Below are 12791 nucleotides of genomic sequence, written 5' to 3' on the forward strand. Positions count from 1 at the left end.
CCAGAGTTACTTTTAATCAGAACAATTGCTATATGGCCTGGTTCAGAACTCTGGTTACCTATAATTCAAGTAACCGAAAAAGAAAAATTTCCACAAAACTTACTTTTATACGGCTCTTTTTTAATGGTGTAACTGAAAAGCGATTTAAATTTATTCGTGTTTTTTTAAACGACTAGGGGTTATGATTGATTCTTAGTAATAATTTTGTTTTCTAGAATAAACTTACATAATAACTTTTCAAGAAGAAATGCAAGATTCATCATTAGTGAAGTTACTACTTAATTGTGATACAGCCACATAATTGAATACTGTGTCATCATTTAAAAGATTGATGGTTGTCCTGGAAAGCTTCCTATGACATATTGTTAAATTCTGATTCTAAAAGATACAGTAGATACTACGAAGATTATATGAATTAAAACTTTAACTGTTAGGAGTCTGATATTACATGGAGAAGTTCTACTTTTCGGATTAGGTTCCTTCTATAGTAGTATTTTGATAAATTGCTTATGACTTTGTAATGCATAATCCAAGCCTGACTGTTCCATGCTTATGTTTACAATTTTTGAAAATAAGTTCACATGAAAAGATGAAATGGGTTGGGGTGGCTTTTGTAGATCCTCCTTCAACCCGGAGTCTCTTCTGTAATTACCCCTGTTTTGAGAAGACTCCTGGAAGGAAGGCTCCTGTGGTTCCTGGCCAGTGGATCTCCAACCTGGAGCCGGTTTTGCAGATATGTAGGTTAGAAAAAGAAGATGACAGTTTTCAGGCTACTGAATAGCTTTCAGGAGGGGGTAGAGGTGATGACAGCAGGGAAAAGGAAAGATAGGTTTGGCCCCTGTGGCCTTGGGAAGACTGGGAAGGAGTGAACTGGGTGCCGGGGACCAGTGGGCCTTCCTGGGTGTAAAAGGAAGCAAGCATCACGTGGCTCACGGCCATTTCCTCAGGCTCACTACACTTGAAATTGGATTGTGTGAGCAGGAGAGGGCTTCTCAGCAGGTTTGAAGGAAAAGCAGTCTGTGAAGTAAGAATCCAGGTCTCTGCAGCCTGTGGCATGATGGACCCCTTCTCCTAGGGCAGAGCAGAAGACCTGGGTCTGCTTACCTTGCCCGGTCTAGCCACTAGTCTCAGTGGAATGTCATCACCCCTTCTTTACGTTTTACTTTCAACTTTAATAAAAAGAACATGATAACTGCCCTGTCTCTGTGGATTGCCATAACAAATAAAATAATGCTGAAAAATGCCCTTTGTTGTACTGTTTAGGATAATGTTATTACCTTTCCAGTCTGATCTCTGTAATTGCCTGTTAATCTTCAGGTCCTGAAACAGGGATCTGGTCACTGACTCATGAGTAAACCTTGCATTTTCCAGACCTCAACCTTCATTTTGGCCGAGACCTCCTCTCTGTTTTTCTCGTTCAAATTCCCTGCACTCTTTACCTATTTAAGCTCTAAATCTTAGCTCCTCTAGTATCCTGATGAAGTAGTTTTAAACTAGTGAACCAGTCTTCCTTTCCTTTTTCCAAACCCGCAACGGTGGTGTCCAGGAGTGACCTGATTTATTTCAGTATGGATTTCCATTAACACCTTGACCTTTCAACTTGCCTGCAGCCAGTCTCCCAAATCAGAGGTCAGAATTAAGCTTTTAACATGGCCCTTGGCTCCAGTGTCTCAGTATAAGAAGGTTCTGTGCATGGAAAGGAGAAACGGAATACCTGTCAGGTAGATGTAGTTTTAGAAGTCTGTCACGTAGAGGGAAGATACTTGATGGAAAGTAGATAAGAAAAGTGACTTTATGACATTCCAGAAATTTTAATAACTTCGATTTCCAATTTTACATAGTTTGAAATACAGCTTTGCTCTTCTTTGGTTATCAAAATTAAAACAATATGGTTTTTTCATAGTAGGAACCAAACGGGTAAGAACTTAGTAGTTTGAAAAGAGTCAAGGGGATTGTTCTCTGCAAAACACTTTGGTATTCTTTCAAAAAAGATTTGTTTTGTTTTGCTTTTTCGACTTTTGTACTGTCATAATAATTTTCAATTATGTTTTTAGTCCCCTCTTAATTGTTTCATAGTTTGCAGATAAGCCTTTAAAAACATGCTAATCAGATTTGAATGTGACATTTAAGTTTTTCATTTTTTATTAAGTTGTTTATTTTAATTCCAACATACAGTCTTATATTAGTTTCAGGTGTACAATATAATGATTCAGCCATTCTACACCTTACCCAGTGCTCATCACAAGTGCACTCCTTCATCCCTATCACCTATTTCACCCATCCCCCCAACACCCTCCCCTCTGGTAACCCTCTGTTTGTTCTCCACAGTTAAGAGTCCATTTTTGGGGTTGTCTCTTTTCCCCCCTTGTTCATTTATTTTGATTCTTAAATTCCACATATGAGTGAAATCATATGGTATTTGTCTTTCTCAGATTATTTCACTTAGCATTATACTCTCTAGCTCCATCCATGTTGTTGCAAATGGCAAGATTTCATTCTTTTTATGGCTGAATAATATTCCCTTGTATATGTGCCACATCTTCATTCATTCATTCATCTACCAGTGGACTCTTGAGCTGCTTCCATAATTTGGCTATTGTAAATAATGCTGCAAGAAACATACAGGTGCATATATATTTTAAAATTAGTGTTTTCATATTCTTTGGGTAAATACCCATAGTGTGTTTACTGGATCGTGTAGGGTAGTTCTATTTTTAATTTTCTGAGGAACCTCCAGACTGTTTTTCACAGTGGCTGCACCATTTTGCATTCCTACCCACAGTGCACGAGTCTTCCTTCTTCCCCACATCCTCACCAACACTTATTGTTTCTTTGACTATGTGCATATTCATAACTCAGGTTGCTTCTGTTCTTCAATTGTTTCTAACTTACACTGCTTGTCTTTTAACTGGAAGAGACTCAATAAGTCCTTTTAAGCAATTAGTAGCCTAATCATTAATACTGGGCATCTAGTAGTAACAAATGATGAAACTTTTATTAAAGTTAGTTCAGAGTAAACGTCTATTTACTTAGAAAAATTGAGGAACAAGATAGCAGGTTGATTGGATATTTGTAGAATTCCCCCATAAACCATACATAGATTGGTATTTTAAAAATATTTGCCTGAAAGTATACAAAACAATTTAGTGAGAATAGCTAGCTTTTACTGAGCACTTACTGTGTGCCAGGCTCTGTATAAAGAACTGTCTAAGAATCTTTTCATCTGATAGAACTGTAAGTATTCATATCTTACAGGTGAGTAACCACAGTTTAGAGAGGTTAAGTGACTTGCCCAAGGTCCCTTGGCTATTAAATGACAGAGCCAAGGACTCGAACACAGATCTAATTTCAAAACCCTACTTCTTAATAATTTTGCTGTACTTCCTCTCTATGACATAGAAATCTGGGTTGACCATTCCTACTATCACATAGGTGAGGAAGAAGAGTATATATACAAAGTGCTTAAAGAAAAGAATGATCATTTTAAATCTTTTTCTCTCTCTTGTTCAAATTGCATCATTTCTATTCACCTGTCTTCAAGTTTACAGACTCTTTCCTCTGTCAGTTTTATCTACACTTCTGTATATAATGTTTCTCTTTTCTTCTGGCTTCTGATTATGATGTGCCTTGGTGGGTTTTTAAAAAATATTTATTCTGTTTGGTGTTTGTTGAGCTTCTTGGATATGCGAGTTTATAAATTTCATCAAATTTGGAAATCTTTCAGCTATTATTTCTAATATTTTTCTCTTCTCTCCCCTGAGACTCCAATAAAAATGTTAGACTGCTTCTGCTGTCCCACCAGTCGCCGATACCCAGATCAATTATCGGTAGTCTTTTTTCTTTCTGTGCAGCATTTTAGTTTCCATCAGTAGTCTGCATGTTTGTTGATCTTTTCTTCTGCGTTGTCTAATTTCATCTAGCATATTTTACATTTCAAGTACTGTTTTTTAATATCTGTGGGTTTCACTTTAGTCTTATGTTTTCCTTCACCTTCTTGAACATGTGAAGCATATTTATAATAACTTTGAAGGGCCTCATCTAATTCCATCTAATTCCATTTTTTCCTGTCATTCCTGGGTCTGATTGTATTGATTGATTTTACTTCTAGTTGTAGATCATCTTCTGCCTCTTTGCATGACTGGTAATTTTTTATTAGATGCCAAACATTGAATTTTATATCTTTGGGTACTAGATTTTTTTTTTTTTAATCCCTTTAGGATATCGTACTTTGTGTTGGCTATAGTTGAGTTAAATAGGATCAGTTGGGTTCTTTTGAGGCTGGACTTTATGTCTGTTAGGACTCTTTCAGGAGGGCTTTAGTCTCAGGCTATTTTCTCCCCACTGCTAAGGCAATAATTTCTGAGAACTCTACCCAGTGTCCTAGGTATTACAAAGTCTTTCTGCTGTGCCTGGTGGGAACATGAAAAATTCCCAGCTTTGTGTGGCCTTCAAGAATTACGTGGCCTTGTGCTGTTCAGTGTTCTTTCCCTGGCCTTGGTTAATAGTTTTAGCTCATTCAGGCACAGGTCACTTCTCAGTCAAAGACTCAAAGGTACCCTTCCATAAATCTTGTGTCCTCTTTTCTCTTGTCCTGTGCTCCACAAATTCTAGGTGCTTTGACCTTCCTGAATTCTGCTACGTTTCTCCTCAACATAGGAAGATGACTGGGCTCTGCTCAGGTTCCCCATTCCTATACTGTGGTCTGAAAACTGCCTGTAGGTATGAAGCTGTAGTAGTTATAGGGCTCACCTCATTTGTTTCCCTCTGTCAGGGATCACAGTGCTGCACTGCCTGCAATGTCTGAAAACCTGTTTCATTTATTTTATTGCTTTTCTGGTTATATAAGGTGGGAAAATAGAGCCAGTCCCCTGATACTCCATCATGAATGGAAGCAGAGGTCTGTGATTTGTCTTTAAGATCTTTTTTTATTGCAAATTCTTACTGAATAATTTCAAAGCTAGTGCCATATGTAAATAATATATTGAAAGAGCTGTGGATTAGGAACTAAAATCATGATCCTAATCCTTGCTCATTTAATTTTGTGCTTCTCACAATATGGACCTCTTTGTCCCTCTACCCAGATGACTTAGAATGGTTCATTTGATTTCTCAGTTTCGTTCTCATCTGTACGAGGAGGGTTAGGTGTAACACTCTGAGGGGATACAAGGTGAGAACACAAGAAAATATGTCAATTGGCTTAGGTTGATATTTTTCAAACAAGCTAGTTGTTGTCATTTAACAGTATTTATTATTCACATTTATTTTTAGGCACCATACTGGACATACCTTTTATGTGCACTGGGACTCTTTATCTACCAGTCACTGGATGCTATTGATGGGAAACAAGCCAGAAGAACAAATTCTTGCTCTCCTTTAGGGGAACTTTTTGACCATGGTTGTGACTCTCTTTCAACAGGTAAGTTAGTGAAAGTTTTTTTTCTTTCTGTCTTTTTTTTTTCTGATGGCTCAAAAACTAAAATGAACCGAGCTGTTTGAATGGTCAATGTTTTGGGTAGGTGTACATTTGGGAGCAAATTTGCATGGTATGTTTTGAAAGTATGTTCAAAAATTAATTTCGTTTAGTGTACCTTGTTGTAATCCCAAGATTATGTACTTTAAAACTATATTTCTAAACAGTACATGGCAGTTATTTCATTAGTTATTTTTAATTCTTAATGGCTCTTAAACCTGGTTTCTTTCAGTATTTATGGCAGTTGGAGCTTCAGTTGCTGTGCGCTTAGGAACTCATCCTGACTGGTTGTTCTTCTGCTCTTTTATTGGGATGTTCATGTTTTATTGTGCTCATTGGCAGACTTATGTTTCAGGCGTGTTGAGGTTTGGAAAGTAAGTATGTTTTTTAAGTTGTACATCTTAAAATATAATTCAGTTTATTTTCACAATCTTTTGTATTTTATTTCTCCCTAAGGAGGACAAAGCTTCAATCAGGAATTTAAATTATCTTTTAATTTACTGTAGCATCCATAAATGCTACACCTTAAGTCTTATAGGTATTGCGTATGTTATAAATAGCTACATATTTGATAATAATTTTTTCTCCCTTTCTCCACTTTCTAATAGCTTACTAACCCAGGCTTACATTATACGGGAGAAAGAGAAATAAGGGACCTGAATAATATAGAAAAAGAATATGCAGTACTTAAGTAAACAGCGTTTGACTTATATAATAAAATAATGAAATACAGAATCTAAAGGTCCTTTTTGGTCAAATCTTCATGTGCCCAAAAAGGGGTACCCATTACATCAGTCACCAAAAATAGGTAATTGTGAGACTCTTCAGTTGTGGTAGGCAATTGGTGAGATAATGTAAAAGCACCTTGAAAATGTTAAAGCTAAACATTAGATGATATATATCTTAAATTCAACGTATGAGTGAAACTGTATGGTATTTGTCTTTCTCTGACTCACCTCTTTCACTTAGCATTTTACCCTCTAGCTCTATCCATGTTGTTGCAAATGTCAAGATTTTGTTCTTTTTTATGGCTGAGTAATATTCCCGTGTGTGTGTGTCTCTCATATCTTCTTTATTTGTTCATCTGTCGAGAGGCTTAATTTTTATAGTATTTATATTATTGGAATACAGAAGAGAAATAGAAATACTATTCTCTTTTACTTGTGGATATTTTCATTGTTATATGTTTTATCTTTTGAAAATATGTGGATTTCAGTGCAAATATGAATTTATTACCTTGAATTAGATTATTTAAACTATAAAATATTAATAAGTATTTTTAACTACAATTTTCAACTGTTAAAGATTTTTTTTAGTAAATCAGTGACACATTAATTAATATTTTCCTTAGCACGGTATAGGATTACAGTTAAAATCTGTCTCTATATTAATGTTTGCCATGTGAGATAAGGCATATCTTATTTATAGCATGTTTGTTCTCCTGTAGCAAGTACCTTGTGCAGTTCTATAAAGCAGTGCTTAAAGCTTAATTTTAAAACCTAAACCAAGGCCAATGTTTACTTGTATCATATGCTATTTTGTTACTTACGTGTGAACATTTAGACTTGGTGTTAATTTTCTTTTATTTCAAAAGCATGAGAATTTCCATATGGTATTAGGTTCATTTCTCAAAAAACATTATGGTAAAGGACTAGTTTCTGCCCCTACCCTCAATCCATGGTGGACTAATAATTTGCAGTTTAAAAATAAAAAACAAAAACCAACTGACAAAATGCAGTCCTCAGTACTGAATACAACAAATACAAAATTACTCTGTCACGTTACCATAAAAGTTTTGAAATGCTTACTCTCAGTTTCTGTACCTATCTCATTGCAAACTGGTTACGAACCTTGTGCCACATTTTGAACAACACTGTTGTAGATTGTCCTCCGTGATACCAGTTTGGGGATTAAGGATATCCTTTAAAATCTTTTTTGGATCCAAACTTTAAAAACTTGGACCCATTATTGAGTTCTCTAAGTTTGTAAAGTGTTATACAGAATATTCTTTTATTTGTCTAATATATTTTTCAAGCTTCAGCTGTTCCTTCGCAGTTCAGATGTTTAAGTATTTGGTGAGTGATTGTATTCTTTTTTTTTATCATATCTGAACTTTCAGCTTTTTTTTTTTCCAGACTCAAGAATTGTCATTTATTTGGTTTATCCTTAAAAGGCAGAGAGGGAGAATGAAGCTTTGAGTTAATTTAAAATCTGTGGTATGAATGACGCATATGTGAAACCAAGGTTCCTAGCTCAGTCCTCATTTGGATCATTCATTGAGAGGGAGCTTGTTCTGTAATCCCTACCAGCTTTCCTAGTTGCTTCTGGTCACTAGTCATAACCTAGGAAAATTATGGATAATTTAATGTCGTTCTACTCCTGTTACTGTAAAAAGAGCACAGAACTTTGATAATGACTCATAAGTGTAGTAGGAAGAGTGCTGGCTCTGAGTCATTTTCCTGTGGCAATATTCAGCTGTTCCACTATAGGCATGGAAAAATCATTTCAGTTTCCCTCTCCAAAAAATAATTTATTGGGATAATGTATAGCTGATAAGACTCATAATAGATGCTCAGTAAATGTTAGTAACTTTCTTCCTTTTTCTGTACAAAGTATTACATGTTATTTTATTGTATTTACCTTTTTCAACTAACTTGCAGCCTGGAGGCCTTGGTTTGCCTGCCACTGATCTTACAAATACTGGATATCATTTTTTGTATTTTCCTTCTATTTGTGGGTTAATATTCAGTTCACCTTCTCCTACTAACTGCCCCCAAAGTAACTTAGTCTGTAAGTCTTTTCTTCCCTGTCTGGTTTTATTTTGTCACATAATTGCTACATATCTTATATTTGCAGAGCAGTAAGTATTCCTCTAGCATCTGAAGACTCCAGGGCATCCAAGCAGAGATGTCAAATAGATGGATGTAAAAATCTGGAGCTCAGCAGAAAAAAAAGATGTGGATTTGGAGATAGGGATTTTGAGGTCCTTAGCCTGTAGATGGTAATCTAAGTACGGATATAGTTGTTCAGAAAATCTAAAAGAAAAAATGGAGTTCTGGAAATAGGAGCATTTAAGATGTGGAAGAAGCAGCAGTCTAGGAAGGAGCCTGAGAAAAGCTTCCAGCAAGGTAGAAGCAGGAGAGAGCATGGAATAAATAAGAACATAGCAAAGCATTTTACAAAAGAGGGAATGATCAGCATTTTAAATATTGCAGAGAAGTTACCTGAGGTATTAACTGAAATGTATCCCTTAGATTTGACAAGTTGAAAGTCATAGTTTACCTTAAACAATTTTAGTAGAATGGGGCCAAAGACCAGACTTCAGTGGATTAAGTAGCAAACATGAGAGGAGGAAATTACAAATATAGACTGCTTTTCAGTTAGCCTGTCTATGGAGCAAAGGAGAAGAAGAGTCTATAGCTTCAGGGAATGCAGACTAGAGACTGATGTTGGTTGGTTTAGTGGGTTTTTTTAAAAAGAAACTTAAGCATGTTCATATATTAGGGGAAAAATGTCTGTGGAAACCAAAAAACTGTAGTGACCGTTAGTAACCTGATAAGGAAAGCTGCTTGAATTTTCCCTACTTTTTAAGTGAAATTCACTTGGGAGTATTTAAGAATTTGTCTTAAGTCATCTGGTTGTTTTTATATTATAATTTCTCCTCATCACAGGAGTAATACATGATTATTATTTAAAAATTCAAACTTTAAAGAAGTACATAAAGTAGAAAGTAAAATCCTTCTGTAATCTCAATGATAACTGCTCTCAGCAATTTTATACATGCTATACAAGCTTTTCCCCCCTGTGCATATCCGAATGTCTATCTACGTGTGAGCACATGTTGTTCGGTGGGCTTTTCACTTAATGTGTAAATTGATAATTCAGTGATGGAACTAAAGGTCAATATAAGCTCAGCCTATAAAGATTCTTACATCTTTGATATTTAACATATGGTTAACTGACTTTCACATTCAGGAATTTTATTTACAGATACCCTTTCTATTCTTCGCCCTTTCTCTTTAGAGTGGATGTAACTGAAATCCAGTTAGCTTTAGTCACGGTCTTTGTGCTGTCTACATTTGGAGGAGCAGCGATGTGGGACTCTACGGTAAAGCCGCGTATTTAAATTTATATCTAAGTACTGTACCAATATTCAGAATTGGCATTGTATATTAATAGGCATACCACTTCTTAACCTTTTTTCTTCATTTTAAAATTTTACTATCCTATGTACCTTATTTTGGCATTTTCCCCTATGCATGAATGTATTACTGCATAGAAGAAAATGACCCCATTACCCTAATACAAAATTTTAACACACTAGTTGAACTACCTTTTCCAGACTAAAATTTATCTCATAAAATAGATATATAAAATAGTAAATTCAGTAAAATATTTTATGTTTAAAACTTGTCCCTCAATATAGGAAAGAAAAGTTAATAATTTGTATTTTTTATAATCTGTGAGGTAAAGTTTCCCATATTAGGGAGTTTTTATTTTCTGCTTGATTGGCCTCAGTATTCTGAAAAAAGTTAACTCTCAGGAGGCCACTGTCACAAATCCATGCTTTGCATAGAAAGAGAATTTATGAAGAAATAAATTATTCTGTCTCTACAACCCAAGTCCATAACACTGGCTGACTCACAACCTTATGCCCATAGAGTTAAGAATAATAAGGATAATATCAACAGCCAACAACTAACATTTATTGAACACCTTATGTTCCCACAATTTACTATCACTGTTTTATCTGACCCTCAGACCCTATGAAATAGATACTATCATTATTCTGTTTTATAAGTAAGTCTTAGAATAATTAAGTAATTTGTCCAAGGACACATAGCTAGTAAGTACTGGAATTAAGAAGACTGATTCCAAACTCTGTGTTTTTAATCACTCAGATATATACCTCCAGTAAAAATAGTAAGAGATACAAAACTAAACATACTCTTACCATAGGATCCAGCGACCGTGCTCCTTGATATTTACCCAAATAAGCGGAAAACTTATGTCCACACAAAAACCTGAACTCGGATGTTTACAGCGGCTTTATTCATAATTGCCAAAACTTGGAAGCAACCAAGATGTCCTTCAGTAGGTGAATGGATAAATTATGGTACATGCAGGCAGTGGAATATTATTCAGTGTTAAAAAGAAAGCACTATCAAGACATGAAAAGACATGGAGGGACCTTAAATGCATATTACTTAGTGAAAGAAACCAATTTGAAAAGGCGGCTACATATTGTATGATTCCAACTATACGACATTCTAGAAAAGGCAAAATAATGGAGACAGTGAAAAGATCAGCAGTGCCAGAGGTTACGGGGGAAGGGGATAATAGAGAAAGCCCAGGGGATTTTTAGGGCAGTGAATCTATTCTGTATGATACTACAATGGATATTTGTTATTATGCATTTGTCCAAACTCATAGAATGTATATATCACCAAGAGTAAACTGTAATGTAAACTATGGCTTTCTGGTGATAATGATGTATTAGTGTAGGTTCATGTATTATAACAAATATAACTCTCTGGTGGGAAATGTGGATAGTGGGGGAGACACTGAGGGGAAGAGGCAGGGAGTATATGGGGACTTTATGTATTTTCCATATAATTTTGTCATGAATCTAAAATTGCTCTAAAAATTATATCTATTAAAAATAGTAAAATTTCTCTGTGGCATTAGTTTCAGAATTGCCAATTACAGCCCATATCACTGGCTCAGACTTGGAGTATATTTTTAAGTAGTGGTACATTTCTTGAGCCATTCATATTCCTTCTCATCCTGGAAGAATAACAGAATCAAAGATACGCTACTGCGGGCCTCTAAAATGTACTAGAGAGATGTGATGTGTCTTTTATGTTAGCTGCTCAGCTGGTTCCCATAAAAAGGCGAATGTTGACCTAGAGGCAGTTAGGTTATTAAGTCAGATGTGGTGGTCTTAAATTTAATTGATTTAGTTATAATGGGGAAGAATTTAATTTAATCTTAAAATCATTTCATTCAGTGTTTTGGCAATACCATAGGAAGAAAGCACACCTGCTTATTCTTACCAACAAGAATACTTATTTTAGATGTAGATTTTCTAAATTTGTTAATCTGTAGTTTCCACAAATGTTGGTACAATATTTCAAAATCTATTTTCAAAACACATTAGCCTATAGCTTTTGGCAATTCATTGTTACTGTTTTTTAACTCCTTTGCTGCCTTTGGAAGTTTTCTTGAACAGCAAATTGACCAACAGGTAAATATACTGCTAGAGATTTAATCCTGGATATTAACTACACAAAATTCTTGCATGCACACACATTGTGATACTTGTCACATTCATGATGCAGATCATGGTGTCTGACTTTTCCTGTGATGCTGCCTTTTAGAGGTACTAAATTCAAGTGAACTATCCTTTTTCATGTTTAAGTCAGATGAAGGCTTGTGAGATTAAATATTTCATCCCAGTTATGTAAGTAGACTTCACTGAATTTGGTGGATTCATTTTTCACTTAATGAATAAAACCATTAAAAGAAAAATTACCACTATAGGCTATATCCAGGAGTTAAGGTTTGATTATAAGAAAAAGGATAGCTTATCATATAGGGCCATATCATAATGTTTCTTTACTATTTAATAGGAAAAGAAATTCTATTTTCTTAATGATTTGTTTCTTTCCTCTACCCCTAAAGATACCCATTCTAGAAATAAAATTGAAGATCTTTCCAGTTCTCGGAGTAGTAGGTGGAGCAATATTTTCCTGTTCAAATTATTTCCATGTTATCCTCCATGGTGGTGTTGGCAAGAATGGATCCACTATAGCAGTAAGATATTAATTTCTTCATCATTTAGTATTAATATTATTATAAGTTTTATTATTATGAGATACAGAGATACTAAAAATATGCCAATGTTCCAAGAATGGGGAAGGGAACCAAATACCTTTCTTTTTAGGCACGTAATACAAGAAGTATTTTAAAAAGTTGTTACTGGGGGTGCCTGGGTGGCTCAGTTGGTTAAGCGGCTGCCTTCAGCTCAGGTCATGATCCTGGGATCCTGGGATTGAGCCCCATATTAGGCTCCCTGCTCACTAGGGAGTCTGCTTCTCCCTCTTCCTCTGCTGTTCCCCCTGCTTGTGCTCTCTCCCTTGCACACTCTCAAATAAATAAAATCTTAAAAAAAAAAAAAAAGTTTTGACTGATAAAGCATTTTTCCTCTTTCTATAGCCTTTTTCTTAGTAGACTTTTCTGACATCCTATTTAATAATCCACTCTTATTACTGTAAATAATTGAGTTGCCATTTGTTTTCTTGCATATTATGCCTTACAC

The 12791-nt window shown here is 35.3% G+C and overlaps 1 protein-coding gene across 3 annotated transcripts in view; it reads left to right on the top strand.

Annotated features, from left to right (window-relative positions):
* The window catches only part of CHPT1 (choline phosphotransferase 1), a 29397-nt gene that overhangs the window by 8076 nt on the left and 8530 nt on the right, over nt 1-12791 (top strand). For all 3 annotated transcript variants that reach the window (XR_005836723.1, XM_040637372.1, XM_040637373.1), the window contains exons 2-5: nt 5269-5416; nt 5703-5844; nt 9494-9578; nt 12155-12286. Coding sequence is in view for 2 of the 3 variants with exons in the window: in XM_040637372.1 (XP_040493306.1) it covers nt 5269-5416; nt 5703-5844; nt 9494-9578; nt 12155-12286 (507 nt within the window). In the remaining variant the exon portion in view is untranslated. The remainder of the gene's footprint in view (nt 1-5268; nt 5417-5702; nt 5845-9493; nt 9579-12154; nt 12287-12791) is intronic.

Source organism: Ursus maritimus, unplaced genomic scaffold (genome assembly GCF_017311325.1).
Source record: "Ursus maritimus isolate PB19 unplaced genomic scaffold, ASM1731132v1 scaffold_21, whole genome shotgun sequence".
Lineage (NCBI taxonomy): Eukaryota > Metazoa > Chordata > Mammalia > Carnivora > Ursidae > Ursus > Ursus maritimus.